The following is a 19,173-nucleotide window of genomic DNA, read 5'->3' as shown; positions in this document are numbered from 1 at the left end:
GGAGGGGACTAGAGCGCTGAGCGAGGAGACAGGAATTCTGCAGTTATCACCTCAGCTGTGCACCAGGAGCGCCGGCAAGGCTACGAAAACACTCTCAGGCAACTGAGTCTGGGCAGAGGAGGAGGGCAGGAAGGAGGCGGGCGCAAGGGCAGGAGCACTGGCCCGAGCGCTGGTGCGAGGAGGTCAGAGGAGGCGACGCGGAGGGGACCACCCAGCGGGGCGGGGCGCGCAGCGCTGCCCAGCGGGGGAGAAGCGCGTCTCCAGCGGGTGCCACCGCCGCCCCAGCGCGCGCCTGGCTGCCGGCGCGCGTCCGGCCCTGCTCTCCTCGCGTGCCTGCCTTGTGGGAACCGGCTCCTTCCTCCCCAGACTGCTCATCCTTCGCCCGCACTTAAACCACCTTCCTTCTCTACGCTCTCATCTACAATGGATGGCAACTCCCTGCTGTCGGTACCAAGGTAGGACCCGCATCCTCTAAAGCCCAGCCCAGCAGCGTCCTTCAAACTCTGTTGCGTGCCCCGGGTCGCTCGCGAACTTGCCCTGGGTCTCCGCGGGGCACCCCCGGAGGAGACTGGGGCCGCTGCACGTGGAAATCAGTCGGGCCTAGGCGAGCCGCTCTCTGGGGACAGGGCGCGAAGCTGCGTGGGGCCTGGGTGCAGGAGCGCTAGGAGAGAGAGGGTGGCAGTCCCGCGCCGTCTCTCGACCCGGGGGTCCTTCTCCTCTCCCCAGAGGGAGCCAGGCTGGACTTTCCGTGGACGCAGCTTGGAATGGTTACGCGCCTTGTGGGAAGAGGGGGTTCCGAGGTAGTGGTGAAAATAGAAGGGAGCAGGACGAGGGTAAAGTACTCCCAGTTCCCGTCCATCTTGACCTGGGCGGATTTCTGAGGCTGCGGGTGCGGGGGAGTGTCCCTGACCGCGGATCTACGTGTAGACAGCGCCGGGTGGAAAAACCGGATAGCACAAACCTCGGTCCCCTCCAGTCCCTTGGACCTCAGCTGTCCCTAAATCCCCTCGCCATTGTGTGGGTTCCCCCTTAACATCCCCGGCCGTGCCCATCCTTGATTCGACCCAGCCCCAAAGGTCCCCACGTGTGGGGTAGGTCAGGGACGCCGCCCGCGGCGCTGCCAAGCGGAAATAAAGGGTTGTCCTTGCGTTTGCGTCTTCTCCAGTCTCCCGGACTTAAGAACCTGAAATGTTTAGATTTCTTCCCCATAAACCTTAGAGGTAAATTGGGGGTGTAGAGCTGGCTGTGCACCTTCTGGGCAGGTGGCTCTTGCGCTCTTGGCGCCGGGCAGGCAGCGTTCGCCCGCACGGTCCCTCCTCTCCTCCGCAGGGGTGAGTGGTGATGGCCTCGGCATCCTTCGTGGCCCCCTGCCCCAGGTAAACATCTAGGCACCTTCCTCCCGGGAATATAAGGTCCTGGAATACACGTTTTCAGCTCGGGTTCTTGGAGAGCAGCAAAGACCCAGCATCCCCAGGCTGGGCACACATGTAGCTGATACTACATTGCCAAGTAGCCGAGATGGGGGTGGGAGAGGATGGAACTACTTTTCAAAGGCGTCGAAGGCTGCCATCTAGAGACATCAAGTATTTATGTTCTGTAGGGAATGAGAGCTTTCCCAACTCCACAGGCATTTTCGCACTAAGCATTCCTTCTCTGTGGGGTTGTGAATGCTCTGTAAAGGTCCTCTGTGATTTCTGTGCGTCCCCTGAAGCTGTTCTTAAATGAGAAATCACTAACCCACATCTTCAAACCACCGCTAAGCCCTTCCATTCTACCCTAATGCACGAAGAGGGCAGAAGGACCCACCCTCTCATTTTATAAAAAACAGTGTATTCACTGATTTTTAGGTAAAACTGTAAGGCTTAAAGTCTTGGAAATTGGAGGTTCACTTTCTACACGCATTTATTCTACTGTCCATAGCAAATGGTCATTAGATTTGAAATGGTGAAGTTTGTAGTTCCCTCATTCCAGTAGACACACTTTTGGTAAGAAGTTGCTTGCTTTAAATCCAGTTTCATAGACTGAATACTGTGGTGCCTGAATGATGAATATCCTCTCATTCAAAAGTTGGGCCATCTTCTAAAATATTAGAAACACATTGTGCCAATAATTTCTTAAAATTATTTCTGTTTGCAGTACTGTAAAATGATCTTATAAAAGAGCAAACCAACTATAATAATATCACTCTGTCTTCTAGTAGTCCATTAAAATGAGAATATAAGATTTAAGGTCAGCTGCAGCAAATGAAATCTTTTGAATATGACTGTTTAGTCACCAAGACATGTTACATTTCCATAAATCAGTAATAATTTCAGCTATTTCAGTAGCATCTTTATTAATGTTAAAAATAATTCAGTTAAAAAAATAAAAATTCAGTTAACTCCAATAAATGAGTTAATTCGAGCCTCTATTTCACTGAACACAAGAAAAACAATACTTTTCTGTACGACTTAGATGAAAGTCATAGGTAGTGCTGTAAAAAAAAAGTAAAGCATGATTAAAAATTGTATGTAGAATCTTATATTAATCAAACTGCTTATGCACAAAACTTTGAATTTTAAATAGCTGATGATTGGATACTCCTCAAAAACTTTTTCAAGAAAACAGCAACAATCATGGAAAATAAAATTATCATCAGTTAAGATTTGTGTTGCTCCAATCTGAATCATTTCAGTAACTAATGAAGTAAAGTTGGTGATTATAAATCATTGTTTCAGTTAAGAATTATAAAACAATTTATGACATTCTGTTTAAAAATTAGAGAAAATAAAATGGCTTATTAACATATCAAATTAATTATAGGAATATGTTTTGTGTTGGCTTTTACATTTTCTTAATATTTTCAATTACTCAAACAAAAATATAAATGACTAAAATTTTTATCAACCAATATACAGTTAAGCTTCAAAATTTAAATTGACTCATACACTTTAGAAACCTTGAAACATGACTTTTAAAAAGGTTCTTTGCGTTATTATACTATGTGCCTCACCTCTGTGAAAGTGGCAGTTTGTTTTTACTGTGAATAGTTTCATGTTTAAGTGTACAATAAATTAGGTAGATCACATTTCAGATTTCTTAAAATCACTAGTTATCAAAGCTAGATGATTTCTCCAAAAAAAAAACTGAGCTCTGGAGAGATGAAATGTTACCATTGTTGCATTATTGATCTGGAACTGAAGTGTTTTCTGGCTAGTAGTCCAGTTCAAGGAAAAAACAACCACAAAATAAAGATTTAGTTTTTTTAGAGGTGAAAGTTTTGGGAAAGATACTTCTGTCATTAAGTTTACAAAGAGTTTACTTGATTTGCTAAGATCGCAAAACTAGATAGTAGGAAAAGAAAAGACTACAGGGATCAAATGACTGTCATCCAGAGTCTTTCAGTTGCAATAGTACATTGTCTCTTAAGTAGTTATCCCTTGCAGAAGAAAGTCTGTTTCACTTATACTAGTTATGGTGTGTATATAGGAAGGTTTATATTTTATGAAGTGTTATCACATATATTAAATTATTTGGTCATTACTTCCCTGTAATTTAATTAGGACAGATATTATTATTTCCACTTCCTAGCTAAAAAACATGAGGCAAAAGAAAATTAAATGAACTAAATAACCAGATTAAAGATCTGCACAAATGTTTATGTATGTAGCATGGCCAGGTTATCCACAAAGTTCTTCTGGGTTCAAGTCCAGTTTCTTTACTTGTATTGATTGAAAATCCACACTTTCTTCAAATGGGAGAAAGAAATTCTGATACACAGATGCTCATATCATTTAGAACACATGGGGGCAGTCTAAAAGCTTAAAATACCATCTTTTAAACCTGAAGTGGGCTGAAAATCACTTTTTACAAACAAATAGCTTGTCACCTTGACCATATGTGAACTTGAATTTGAAGTTTGGGAAGGAGACCTTTATTATTTCCTAAGTTATTTGCATTTTTATGCTCTATTGTTTTATTCTTTTGTTTTCCTTGGCTTACTGCATTTCTATTTCCATAATAGTTTTTCTTTGGCACGTTGAATGAGAAAATCATCAAAGATGAACTTTTGAGAAAATAAGGTATATTGATTTAGATTTCTTATAAGTTTTTTTAATCAATCCTAAGTTTGACCTAGCAACATTACGATAGAGCCCATCCAAGTCTCAAGGTTCAGTTTCTGAGAATGCTAGTTCTAGTTAAATAAAACAACAGGATAAATTTTTTTAAAGGGTCATACAACCCAATACTAGAAACCAGAATAAGATGTTTTATCAAGTTTTCATTGAAAAGATATCTGTTTTTGAATTCATACAAAAGGAGAAATTCAAGAGGACATTTACTGTTTTCTGTTTATCAAAAACTCCCTTTCAGAAAGATTAACACATCATGCTTAACATGTTAGGGGGCAGGGTAAGAGATCAGATATGGAAGGCATGCTTTCTTGGAGGTGGTGCTGAGCTGTGGTCACATCTCCCTGTTCAGAATTCTCCAGGAAAGATTGCCAAGAGGTGCTATTTCCTGCAGGGAGAGAAATGGGCATTGGTAAGTCGGGGTGATCAGGAGTCATGACCTCAGTGTAAGGTGTACTTCGTGAACCTGGTGAACGTTATAAAAAGCCTCAGAGTCCACCACTAACATTATGCTTTAGGTCTTGACACTTTGGGAGCTGCCCTGCGCCCTTGACCTCTATGTGATTCCTTTAGTAAAATCAGTATCAACTTGCAAATAAACTATGAGATTTCACCTTGTTCACAAGAGGAAACCTTTGCTAAGTTCTGTTCATTGGAATGGAATTTTATTCTGTGTGTGAGAGAGAGTTACATCTACCAAGAATTGTAAGGTGGGGAGCGGAAAAAGTGATGAATTTGACATCTGGAGACAGGTGTTTAGTCCTGTTCTGAAATGTGCCTGGGTTTGTTGGTCCTTTGCCTCCTTCTAGATATGCTGACAGAGATGGCAACATGATCTCGGTCTCTTTTAGCTCTAACCTTTTGGAATGCCACAGCCTTTACTGTAGCTATGACTCTCAAGTGGGTACAGTACGGGGAGCATTCTACTCTCTGAAGAGGGGCAGGTAGAATTGAGACATTCAAAAAGAACTGAAGCAACAGCCACCCATCAAAAAAAAAAAAAAAAATACCCAATTTGGAGAATGTTGGTTTGTTTTTAATGTTCCCTGATACATAGAGCAGCTTCAAGCACACAGCAGGTGTAATAAAATCATAGTGGTTAAGATGCTGACTCCACCACTTGCTAGCTACTGGTTATCCATGCTGGGGTGAGATGCTTACACACACTGTCTGAATTTCTTCAACTGGAAAATTTAAGCAATAACAGCCCTTCAAAAGGTTGTTATGGGGATGAATTGATATAGTATGTGTAATGAAACAGTGAAAATTTAGCTATTACATTCTATTATAAACTTGTCTAAGTATGAATGTTTCATGGTGGATTTTTAAAATTCGTACTGGAGAAGAGCTGACATAATTTAGACATGAAGTCCACTTCATCTGATATTAAAATATCAAGCTAATCCAGCTTTCCTTTGGTTAGTCTTTGCAATATATATATTTTCCTTCCTTTTACCACTAACTTATGTCTTTATATTTAAAGTGATTTCTTATAGATAGGATATTATTGTCTTATTTTTTTATCCCATCTAATTAATTGGTGTGCTTATATGATTTGCATTTAATATGATTCTAGATGAGGCTGGATTAAAATCTAGCTGGCTACTTTCTGTTTGTTCCATCTGTTCTTTGTTCCTTTCTTCTTCTTCTTTTTTGCCTTCCTTTGGGTTAATTGAACAGTTTTATGATTCTGTTTTATCTCTACTATTGACTTATTATTTATACCTCTTTAAAAAATATTAGTGGTTGCCCCAGGGTATAAAATATATATCTTTTACTAATCAGTGTCTACCATCAGACTGTAGTAGACTACTTCATATGTAATGGAAGGATTTTAGGACAGATATTTCAAATTCTGCCTTCTGAGCCTTTGTGCTATAGTTGTCATATATTTTATTTTCACATATTTACATATAAATGTACTATGTGTTGCTAGTATTTTCCTTTAAACAGCCAGATATTTTTAGAGCAATTTGAAATAAAAAATTAATTTTAATTTACCTTCATTTATTCCATTTCCAGTGCTTCATTTTTATAGGTCCAACCTTCTGTCTTGTATTACATGCCTTCTGCCCCAAGAACTTCCTTTAACATTTCCTGGAGATTAGGTGCTAGCAAGAAATTGTCTCAGTTTTTGTTTGAATGAGAAAGTATTTATTTCTCCTTCAGTTTTTGAAATATTTTTTGCTGAGTATAGAATTCCAGGTTGACTTATTTTTCTTCTGCATTTTAAAGAAGTCATTCCTTTGTCTTCTGGCTTGCATGGTTTCTTCCAAAAGGCTGCTTTGCATCCTTATCTTTTTTTCTTCCTTTCTATGTCATGTATCTTTTGTCTCTGACTGCCTTTAAGATTTTCTCTTTGTCTTGTTTTCAGCAGTTTCAGTAAGATATGTTGAGAAATTGTGTGTGCGTGTGTAAGGGTGCTTTATATGTATTTTACTTGAGTTTTCTGAGCTTTTGTGGTTTGGTATCTGTCATTAATTCTGAAAAATTCTCAGCCATGACTTCTTCAAATATTTTTCCTACTGTGTTCTCTTCTTTTGGAATTCTGCCTGTGCATATATTAGAACACAGCTATTGAATGCTCTCTTAAGGATTTTTTTTTCATTTTTTTTTTCTCCTTTTGTTTTGGTTTGAGTAGTTTCTATTGACCTATCTTCAAATGCATTGCTTCTTTCCTTGGTTGAGTGGAGTTCCTGATGAACTCGTTGAAAGCATTCTTCATCCCTTTACTGTGTTTTTCATTTCTAGCATTTCCATTTTATTCTTTCTTATAGTTTTCAATATTCTCCTGAAATTACCCATGTGATCTTGCACTGTCCAGCCTATATTTTGGGAGTTTGTGTTAACCTAATTAAGAGGTGGACTGGATTTGAGGGTTGTGGTTGCTATTGTTACCTTCAGTGTACCCTGGGTTTCAAATCGCTCTCGTGGTACATTGTGTTTAGGCTCAGACTGGTTTGCAGGAGTCTTATGCCCCATATCGGCTCCAACATGAACTTTAGGTCCTCCCTTTGCTCCATGCTCCAGAGAGTCTGACTCCTGCTCTTGTAGCTTTTCCAGAAGAATTCTCCTGTTACTCATGACTCAACTTGTGAACCTTATGTTGGGGAGGGTGTCTTGTTTGGTTCTGGTTAAATCTTAGGCAGATACTGTGCTCCCTGGTCTCTGTGCTTCTGCATCACCCCTTCTGTTGCTCTGAGCCCAGCACATGTTTCTGCCCTCCTCTGGGGGTAAAGGATTTGCGTCTGTTCCTTCTCCCAGCTGCATGGGATTTGCACCTGATTCCCTCCAGGTGACCATTTTGCCATCACCCCTGGAGATTTTTTTTTTTCCTTGAGATGGACTTTTGTGCACCTCTCACAGAGCTGTTCTTTGCTCTCATCAATCTTTGTTGCAAGAGGCTGCAAACTTCCCCTATGTCTGCATCTTGCCTGGGGCTCCAAACACCCCTACCAGTACGTGATAGGCCTCCACCAATTCTTTAATCTTGCTCAATTGTTACTGGTGTCTGGTTGAGTCTGCCTCAGGTGAAGAAGTGTTCTTGTTCTATCTCTCCCAGCAGCACCTGCCTCTCCTTGGATTTTGGGCTAGTCAGTGCCCTAAGACCTCAGAACTTCCAGGAGTTTAAGAAAATTCATGAGCTTGCGGTTTGTCTAGATTTAGTTGTGGTGGGAGTAGTGTGGTGGTGGTAGGGATCAGAGTAACTTTCTTTTCAACTCTATATCCCCAAGTGGAAACTAGAAGTCAGTGCTAATATTTTTATTTCCATCTTAAAAATGAGGAAACTGAGGCTCAGAAAGGTTAGATGACATTGCCAAAGCTGCTACACCAGTGAGTGGCAGAGCTAGAACGTGAACCCCGTTTTTCAAACTCCGAATCCTATGCTGTTTGATGACATCAGAGTTCTCTATTTCCTGTTGCACATGCGCGTTCCCATAATGGTGGCCTCCAGGACATTTATTCATGCCACGTGGCCTCATTTAATTCCAGTCATTTTGACTCCCTCTTCCAAGAAAGTTACTGAGCATATATAATGGTGAGTAAGCAATATATCTTGCTCTTGAGGAGCCTAGAAGATAATCTTAGTATGCCATTTTTTTTTTCTGAATGTCTTTTGGTTCAATCTGTCTCAGAATATGGTCTCTGGAACAAAAGCTACTGGGAGTACAGGTGGATCCTGTAAGTGATCTTGAAAACATCCACCAGAAATTAATGGAAATCTGGGGAATAACAGCCAATGGAGTTTAGCACATGAATTATAAACTTTCTGTCTGTCCTTAGAGAAGTCTAAGAAACTTCTACTCAGAAACTAAGCAGTGATCCTGCCTGAGAGAAGAGAGTTGACATATCCTCACTTCTGCTTTGAGAGAGTTTCTCTCTAAAAAATAACATGCAAACCAATGTTGTTCCTTTTGTTCTTCTCATTTTAAATACACATTACATGGCCAAATTATTGAAACAGTTACCAGAATTCCTTAGAGCACACATTTTAGAAGTACATGTTAGTCCAAAGAAACATAAAGACGTTATATTAGTTTCCTATTGCTGCTATAACAATTTACCACGATATTAGTGGCCCAAAACAGTACAAGGTTCTATAGGTGAGAAGTTGACATGGATCTCACTGGGTTGAAATCATAATGTTGCCAGGGAGACTGTTAAGGGAGAATCCATTCCCTCAGCTTGTCCAACTTCTAGAGGCCACTCAGTTTCCTTGGCTCTTGGAGCCCTTCCTTCATCTTAAAGCCGACAATGGTGGGTTGAGTCCTTCCAACATTGCATCACTCTAAACACTTCTTCTGTCTCCCTCTTCCACTTTTAAGGACCCGTGTGTTACCTTGAGCCCAGCCTATTATCCAGTATAATCTCTCTATGTGAAGTTACCTAATTAGTAAACATAATTCAATTTGCAGCCTTGATTTCCCTTTGTCATGTAATATAATATATTCACAGGTTCTGGGGATTAGGGCACGGATATCTCTGGGGGAGGGGGGCATTATACTGCCTAAAATAGGCATTAATTGAACTAAAAATTGATCATACTTGCTCTCAAATGGTACTTGAGATTCTACTAAGAGTGTTTCTTTCCTTCCCTCCTTCCTTTCCTCCTTCCTTCCTTCCTTCCTTCCTTCCTTCCTTCCTTTCTTACTAGAAGGGAAAAGTGACAAACTATTTGTTCCTCCACAGCCATATGAGTCATTCAGTATAGCTGAGTTCAAACAATCCCTCAGTTCCTGAAGCTTATTCAAGAATATAAGGTCAGTTCAGGGTGATCTGGAGAACCTGTAGAGTTCATTTTCTGGAACAACCATTGGTTGCAGTGGTCACTAGTGTTGTTCAGCAAATATTTCTAATTCTTCCCTTAAGCTTAGAGCACGATGCTAATTGCTCATCTCCTTGATATGATGCATGTCCAAATGACTTGCTTTGGCCAAGGCAATGTGAGCAGAAGGGACATGTGACTCTTCCAGGTAAAAGTGTGAAAGAGTGTATGTATAATTTGCTTCATTTCTCCTGCTCCCTTCCATGGTGATAACAGAGTTCCACAGAGTGACTGTTCCATCAGCCTGGGTCTTGGGTGACTTGGAATGGAGACCCCAACCAACCCACGATGGGCATGTATGTGGTGTGAGTAAGAAATATACCTTTGTGTTTTTAAACACTGGAATTTTGGGGTTGTTTGGCACTGCAGCAAAATTCTGTTTTTGTTTTTAGTAATGCAAAGCAGATTTATTAGCATGCACAACAATGAGGGTTAGTATGATAGAAAAGAAAAGCCACTGGTAATGGAGAAGGTCAAGGCACACTTCGGGTTCTACCATGACGAGAAGACTTGCTGTGCTGTCTTCAGACGTTCAGAGTCTATTTAGTTAGCTTCAGCAGCGTTTTCAAACAGGCCTTCCCAGTGAATCAGTTCTAAGTCCTCCTGATAGTCATGATGCTATTCCAGATAGTCTATGTTCTTTACTTGTTTCCAGGGACTCTCTCACTAAGCTTGAGAGATCAGTGTCACTTTTCTCGGAAGTCAATATCTCGCCTTTACCAGGTTCCTATAAGTGGAAGCAGGGAGGTAGGAGGCCTTATGTACCAGCTCCAGATAATTAACAGTACATACTGTGGCCTAAAGGTCTCTCCTTCTAAGGACAAAGAATGTGAACTGGGAATCACACTCATCTTAGTGTCAATTCACACATTTATCTTTTCGCAGTCTCACACAACTGCTGCTGTTTAAGGATACAGTGGTGTTGCATCATACACACATTTAACTCACTAATTCAATGCTAAATGTTCGCTTTCCTTTTTCTACTTGTTTACTTCTTTCTCTCTCCCTCTCATCTTTAAAAACATCGTAAACTTATATTTAATTTGTATTTTCTGTTATACACTGTACATTCCTATATAGTATCTACACACTTAAAAATAAGTCTGTAAGATTTTAGTCATAAAATTCAAGTGAACAAAATTTATAAAAATCTTAAGGAATTTTATACACAGATTTCAAGATAGGCAATGACATTAAATCCTACACCTCATAATAAATGCTTCTCTGCTGCAAAGTAATTGAAAAGACACTGATGTTGGTAGCATGTCAGCATGAAAAAGAGCAGCATCGGAGAATCAGTTGTCAGCCTACAAGTTTTGAATGGACACTCCCAAGATACCATCAAGACTCGGATAGAGTATGACACAGTCCTGTCCTCAAGGAGCTCACTTTTAAATTCATGGCCATTGGGAACAGGGGCTGAATGAAATATGCTAGTGTGGAGCTACTCAGCACACCTCAACTCTAATTTCTCTTTCCATCCCTTTAGCGATTGCTCTCTCAGGCTAACCAAACTGCTCAGTCCTTCTTTTTTGAATCTCAGCAGCACCTGACATGACTGGCAAGTGACTCCTAACTTCTTTCTTTATGTCTATTTATTAGAAAAGTTGTAGATTTATAGAAAAAACATGCAGAAAATACAGAGTCCCATAAGCCCGCCTCTTATTAAAACCTTGCATTAGTGTGGTACATTTGCTACAATTGGTGAAAGACTATTATTGTAACTAACTGCTATCTGTGTTTTAAATTACAGTTCTCTTTTTGTGTTGTGCTGTCCTATGTTTTTTAATTTTTTTTCTAGTAACATATATGCAACCTAAAATTACCCCTTTTAGCCATGTTCAGATACGTAATTCAGTGCTGTTTATTACATTCATGATATTGTACTATTGTTACCACCATTCATCACCAAAAACTTTTCCATCACCCCAAATGGAGACTATCCAATTTAGCATTAACTTCCCTAATTTCTTTAAATAATTTCTCTCAAAAGAGAAATTCAACCTTTAAAATATGCCTTTTGAAATACCAAGTGCTATTTCTCACTGTGCTGGAGAAATAAAACCCATTGAACAGGGGTTATTAGAGCCACTGAGAAGTTTGTAAAGGTCCCCTTATCCAACCCCTTGCTCTACAGATAAAGAAACTGAAGTCAAGGAAAGTTAAACTACCCCAAATCAGAAAGACACTTCGAGACAGGACCAATAATAAAACCCTGAGCCCCTGATCCCTGTACTTTCCCTTGCATGGGGTTTGTTTAAAAATAATAATAAGGGCCAGAATACATTGGAAGCCCTTGGGATTGTCTAGTATAGCAGAACATGCCTGTCACCCTTGTCTAAATACTGTCTTCACTTTCCCTTAGGAAAATAATATTGCTGTAACTGCTCATGTATCCATTTCTAGCTGCCAGAAATCCCAGAGACAAATTCACAGCTCAATTATAACGACAGTGTAGGAGTTTATGGCCTGGATATCTGTGTTTTTAACCCTGCTATTGACCCCTTGTTCTAGTTTCTGTTATCCTTTGCCCTGAATTTTATTTTATGCTTTACCATTTTATTGCATATGTTTTACCATTTATTTTCTATTAGCTATCACAAATTCTTAGTGGAAAAAGGTGGCCTTTCCATCATTAAATCAATCACACTATCAATTAATAATTTTGTTTTCTTTATAATAATTTATAATAATTTTCTTTATAAGCAATGTAATAGAATCATTTTCCTGTATTTCAGAGGAATTGAATTGAGCTGTGGCAAACTGGAATTCATATGAATTCATATGAAATAATGGTGTGTTCATATTTAACTAGACATTCTTTTATGATAGACTATATCTGAAAAGTTAAAAGTAGTTTCTTTAAAATGATTAGTAGTGCATTAAAGTAAAACCGTCTGTTTTAGAATAAATATATAATAGAATACTAAAATTTTGTGGGATATATTTATTCATTATTTATTCAACATGATGTTATACATAGCTATTAAACATATGCTCATATGTAATGACTGTCAATGCATGTTGACAGTATTTGGCCCAAATAAGCCTAATATACATTTTACTGTACTTTGCTCAGATGTTAAATGCATTAAATAAAATGATGGGAATTTAAAAATATTTGGATTACTTCCAAAGATATAAGGAGAATTGATATTGTTTTAGTTTCCAAGGCTGCTCAAAGCAAATACCGTGAAATGGTTCAGCTTGAACAATGGGAACTTATTTGCTTACAGTTAGAGTCCAGGATAATGTACAAATCAAGGCATCATCAAGATGATGCTTTCTTCCTGAAGACCTGCTGCTGACAATCCTTGGCTCCTCTGACAAGGCAAACGGTGGCACCTGTTGGTCTCTCCCTTCTCTTCTGGGTTTCCTTGATTTCAGCTTCTTGTTTCCACAGCTAGCTAGCTAGCTATCATCTCTCTCTCTCCCTTTCTCTCTCTCTCTTTTTTTCTCTCTATCTCTATCCCCCTCTCTCTATCTCTCTCTCTCTCTATCTCTGCATTCATTCCATTTATAAAGCACTCCAGTAATAGGATTCAGACCCATCCTGATTGAGGTGGGTCACACCTTGATAGAAGTAGCCTCATCAAAAGGTCCTACTTAAAATGGGTTCACTCCCACAGGAATGGATTAATTTTAAGAACATGTTTTTCTGGGGTACATACAGCTTCAAAGCACCACATATTGCTTCCAAAGCTATAAGAGAATTGATATTTTTCTTTTTATATTTCAGCACCAATATAAGTTAGGCAACACAATCACTTTTTGTGCAAAATCTGTAATTTTGAACATAATAATACGAACCTAATAAGAATACAACAAGTGACTTTTGGTAAACTGTGCCATTCATTTACAGTTTGAGTAGCTAGTTCTTCCACTTAATTAATGCAGACAAATAAATCAAAGAATTTATCTCAGTAATTTAAACAACAAATGAAAGTCAGATCAAAGGTAAAGAACCAATTGAAATCATTTTTTTCTAAGTGAAATCTTGGCCCTGCATAATGTGTCCATTGCTGACTCATGCACTCAAAATAACATGGAGATTTTAAATTTTTACTTTATTTTTTCTTTTTCTAAATGAATCAACAGTGCTTCAAAATAGCCATCAAAAAGTCACACTTCATTTATGTAATTAAAATGGGTCATTAATCTGACCTGGCATTCTGTTGTACTATTAGATTTCCTCTCTTGCAATGGCAGAAAAAAATGTAGTGACTTCATCAGAATCACATAATTTAGAAAATGAGCTGCAGCTTCATCACATGAATCACTGTGAAAGAAGTGTCCAAGGAAGAAATTCAATATCCGGAGAACAGAAATCTGTTATCACAACCTTAACAACACTCAGCTCTTGTTCATCATATCCATTCTTCATGCATGAGAAGGAATATGGATGAAATGTTGATAAAATTTTCCTTGTTATTTTTGGTAGGAGTAAGATATTTTCCATACAATGGATAAGAACATATATAAAGAGGGAAAGAAAAAGTGAAGACATGATCAAAGTTTTAACTTTAAAGGATAATATGGGATGCCTATAGGTGATTGGGAGTGGGCAAGAGAAAAGGGGGCAGCTTGTTTGAAAAGAAAGAATGAAACCTAGTGACGAGGCTGCAATCTTCATCATGTAAAGATCATTGGAACCTAAAACGGCAATTAAAATTACCACAAAGAGGACTGAGTGTCATATTAAATCATGAGCAAAATTAATACATTTGATTGAGGCTTTTGCTTTAAGAACAATAAAAATTATGAAAATTAATTTTATAAAATTTTGAAAATAAAAAGTAAATATGGGTTCTCTAATGAACAAATAACCAATTAAATGTCAATTACATTAGACAGCATAATTTTCCCTTCAAAATTGTATGTTAACATGGCACTTTTTGTCACAAGATTATAAAGTGTCATCTCTGTAAATATATTCGACAGCTTTGTCAATTTTGCCAGAATTACTTCTTTAGTTCTCAAATCAGTCTCTTGTGAACCATTCATCATGTCATCATCCTCATAGATTTTCTCTCTGTCTGATTTTATCAGTCTCACTCTGCCAGACTCTGATTTGTCAACGTTTGACATGAGATGAAAGTTCTCTAATATCATTTTCTTCTCCTTTCTGAAGTCCTGTATCTTCTGCAAGATTTCTCATTTCAGTGGATGAGCATTTTATTTAAAGAAAAGTCACAACCTCTTAGCCATCAGCAGGCAACAGTCACCAAAGGTGTTGAGGAATGGACAGAGATAGATATACAGGTTAAGTGGAGGAGCGGGATCTTCACTGAAGACTAATTGCTGAACAGTCAGTCCATTAGTTAACGAAACTTTTGCTTTCTCACATAGCCTGTGACTGCAGAGACTGATTAACGAATAACAAGGACACATACTCTTTTGGGAGACAGTTTTCAGTGGCTTTAAGTTTGCCAGATTTTCTTCACAATTTGCATTGCTGAAAATCTTTTCCATTTTCACAAACACTATTTGCCGAACAGCAAATTGTCTAGCTTAGCAATGTACATTGAATATTTCTAAAGCTCAAATAATCCTCTGGGAAATTCTCCACTGCAGGTAAGATTATAGAGGTCGTTCTGTTTCCAAAATACCTCACAATTATTACTCTATTTTTAGTGCACAGGTAGCAATTTCAGTTGAATATATTAAAAGCACCAAACAGTGTGCCTGGAAGATAGCAAATCCTTGAAAAATGTCAGTCCTCTCCTTGTCCCTTTCTATAAGACCACAGTGCTATTCAAAGTCTAAAAGAAAGAAAATAGATAAATTGGATAAAAGCTATGTGATGGATCTTTTGATGGTGCCTATATGACCAGGACCTCTGTGAGACAGATACATTTGTAGTCCCTGACAGTCACCAAGGTCATTGATCCCTAAAACTTCTTGAGCTAAGCTTTTTTTCTTTTTATAGTGACCTGAGGCAGGCAAAAAATGCTCCATGGAAACAAACTTCTTTATAGACAGTTAACATAAAATGTAAGGTAGAGATAAGCCTTTGAAAAACAGAATTTGTTCATTCATTTATGTATTCAATAGTTCTGTTGGTCTCTTAGGGTATAGTAGATAATATCAGCTGAGTATGCAATAATGAACACAAGGTAAGGCAGACCTACTGGCATCGAACCTCGGTACCTGTGGGAAAGAAAGGTATATATGACTAAATAATGACCACAATGGATACATGGCAAATTGAGATGTATGCTCTAAAGGAAAAAGAATGTGTTTCCTTGAGAAAATATAATAATGAATGAGATTGGAGAGGTAAGGCATCTTCTTGAGGAAAAGTGTTTCTGGCAGTCAGAACTCAGTTGGAAAGGTCCTGGAGCATGGAGTGTTTAACAACTCATTGTTTGTGCCTGTGGTACAGGAAATGAGGAAGAGATGGTGACAAATGAGATCTGAAAGGTAGATATGTGAGGCCTTGGGGACCACTGAGTCTTCCTCCTAAAAGCAGTGGGATGTGATTGAGCAGTGACATCAACTAGAGGTGTCTGGAATCCCTAACTGAGATAAGGCACATAGAGGATGTAGTCCAGTTCCTGTTATACTGTAAATACTCCATATACAAGAGCTGTTATTGTTCTTGTTAGATTATTATTTCAATATCACAATGCTTCCGGGTAGGGAGGGAGGGGAGTGGAGAGTTACGATGGTAAGATAATGAGAAGACAGTTTTATTCAAAAGCAACAACTGCCATTAAGAACACACTTTAAAAGCATTTCTTGACACGCAAGGACACACTGAAACGGACATCCAACAGGTTGCCCATATGTCATGCAGATAGAGAAGACAACGGATTGCAAAGGGCTTCTTTATGGTTTATGTTGAGATAAAGATGCATTGTGCTGGTTTGGATCTGTTATATACCGCAGAAAAGCCTATGTTGTTTTAATCCAGTCTTGTGGGGGGAAACCTATTGTGGGTGGGACTTTTTGATTAGGTTATTTCCATGGAGATGTTCCCACCCATTCAAGGTGGGTCTTAATCCCCATTCTGGAGTCCTTTATGAAAGGATAAAAGGCATAGACATTTTGGAAAGAGCTCAGAGCTGAGAGAAGCTAACAGAAACGCCCAGACACATTTGGAGAGCGAGTGCCGTTTTGAAACCAGAACCCAGCAGAGGAGAACCAGTAGATGCCACCATGTGCCTTCCCAAGTGACAGAGGAACTCCAGATGCCAGCAGCCTTTCCTCCAAGAAGGTATCCTCTTGTTGATGCCTTAATTTGGACATTTTCACAGCAATAGAGTTGTAACTTGTAACTTAATAAATCCCCATTGTTGAAAGCCAACTCGTTTCTGGTATATTGCATTCTGGCAGTCTTAGCAAACCAAACACCCACGTTGACTTTCTGTGTGCATTACAAGTAAATACAGTTGGCTGCAGAACATCCCCTCTTCAATATTAAGGAGGAAGAGAGAGATGGAGGGACATAAAAAGAGAGAGAATGAGTGGATGTGAGGGAGAATGTGGAGGATCACTTAGGTGCCTTAAGGCTGCATCTTACATGGTGGACACAAGAGCTGATGAAATTCAGTCAAGAAATATTTTCCCAACCATTTGCTAAGTGTAAAATAAATATAATTTTCTTTCTGTTCTGTGAATCATTCTAAATCACTCTCTGGGCCCCCATGCCACTCAATGTCAGTCTTTAAAGGGGCCCTCCTCTCTAGCATCCTCTCTAGCATCACAGAGAATCCAAAAGCTACCATAAAAATTCTAGTCCATTGTTGTTATGACATCCAGTTGTCCACTGCCCTGCAACTACCTGGTTTTTGCTCACTGTAAGAATGGGACAACATGATTTTTATCTCATCTGGAGCCCTAGGGCTTAATGCTCAGCTTCAGTGGGTGCAACATGCCATTCTTTCAGGGTTTTGCCACCTCCTTATGGCAATGGATTTAAGAAGAAATGGGTTCTCTTCTCTTATGAATCGTATAATCCTATCCCCTTCCTATTTCCTGTTACTTTTCAAGATCAAGTTAATATAGCAATTTATGATGTATGTGTGCTACATACTACCTGTCAATATTGACAGTAAATAATTCATTTCATTGATTTATTTATACTACATATTGATGACTTTTTAATGGAGGCACCAATGTAATTTAGTAAAAATGGCCAAACCAGGGTCCTTGTTCAAGCTTAAACTGAGATAAAATTTGCCCATGAATTACTGAGTAGATGAATCTAATTGACTTGAATTAATTAACAAGTGTGAAAAAGTGTCCCTTCCACAAAATTTTACCCATATCATATGTAACTGAAATTCACAAAGATTCTCCATTTTAACCATCTTGATTCGCTACGTTAGTGATAAAAAAGTGGCAAGCATATGAAGAGTTGTCATTCTAGGGTCTAATTTTCCCTAATCTAGTCTGGAAGTAAAGCGATAGGTGTAGCTAACCCTAGCTCACAAAAGGCCTGACCCCTGACTCTACATGGCTGAAGGGTTATTTCTTAGATAAAGTATATGGATGGGTTGTAATCAACATCCATAAAAAATGAAAACAAAGAAAATTCCTAAGAATTTACAGTCATCTCCTATCTTCTATTGGCTCCTTCCTCTGAACCACTTTCTTTGTTCATGAGTTGCACTCTTCAAGTAATACATATTAAACCATGCTCTGATTTAACAGATGTAGCAGTTAGAAAATTTAGAAATATTTCTTCATTCTGTATTGGCAATCATATAAACAAGTGTTTTCAACCAGTTACCACATATTTAATATAAGGACACAGAAGCTTAGAGTTCAGGGTGGCAGGAAAAAGAATCAAATGTTTTAATCAAGGGCATTTGTAAAAGTGGATTAAGTGTCAGGTGGATACGTGCTTCTGAGCACATATCCTTCTTAGTCTGGAGAAGAATTTTAAGAACATTCCTGTACGTGAATTAGTTCCACAGTCATGGAGGTGATGGCATAGAAGCTAAGTGCCTGGTTCCCTGTGGTGAGAAATAAGGATGGAGAGAAAGGAAGGGGTTAGATGATGGAAGCCACTGTAGACCATGTTTGGGAACCCACACCGTGTCTGGATTAGAAGAGGCAGTGTAGAGCAGTGGTAGAGACCTCAGACTGGGCAGTCGTGCCGTCTTATACTGGAGCCCTGTTTCCACCATTGCCCATTGGTAAATTACTTCATTGGTTTCATTGGTTTCTTCATCTGTGACACATGAGGGGAGAGTGAATCCTGTCAGTGATAAGAATAGAAAGAAGGGGATGGGATTCAGTATATATTTAGAGAATAAAATTGAAAGGATTTGGCAATTGATTAGAAATTGCATGAGGGAAATAGGAATCAAGAGTGAATCACAGGTTGTTTTAGTTTGCAAGATTTGGGTTGATTATTTCAAAAGCTGAGCCAAAAACACAGGGGATAAGCAGATTGGGCGGTAATAAATTGAATGTGAGATAGATGCAGAACCTATAGGTGGAGATGTTCAGCAGGCTGTTGCATCTTCAAAGCTGAAACTCAGGGTTGAGATCTGAAATGAGAATGTGAATTTACACTGAGAGTATCAGAGAGATGAGATGTCTCAGAGTGAATTGATCAGAACAGCTCTCCTTTCTCATTCTTAATTCTATTTTTCCTGATTTTTGTATCTTTCAGTATTTTTCTTATTTCCTAAGGGATCCCACTTTCATCTATAGAATTAGCAATTGAATTCAGTCTTTCAGACATTGACCTTTGACACTACCCAAGACCTACTTTAAACT

General features: G+C 38.9%; 1 protein-coding gene across 1 annotated transcript in view; it reads left to right on the top strand.

Annotated features, from left to right (window-relative positions):
* The first annotated feature begins 382 nt into the window (after positions 1-382).
* Positions 383-19,173, top strand: part of LOC119544298 (SPHK1 interactor, AKAP domain containing) — a 208,567-nt gene continuing 189,776 nt past the window's right edge. The window contains exon 1 of the mRNA XM_037849670.1: positions 383-455. Coding sequence (XP_037705598.1) covers positions 424-455 — 32 coding nt within the window. The 5' untranslated portion in view covers positions 383-423. The remainder of the gene's footprint in view (positions 456-19,173) is intronic.

The sequence above is a fragment of the Choloepus didactylus genome, chromosome 9, assembly GCF_015220235.1.
Source record: "Choloepus didactylus isolate mChoDid1 chromosome 9, mChoDid1.pri, whole genome shotgun sequence".
In the NCBI taxonomy this organism is placed as follows: Eukaryota; Metazoa; Chordata; class Mammalia; order Pilosa; family Megalonychidae; genus Choloepus; species Choloepus didactylus.
This window is presented reverse-complemented; position numbering and strand designations above follow the sequence as displayed.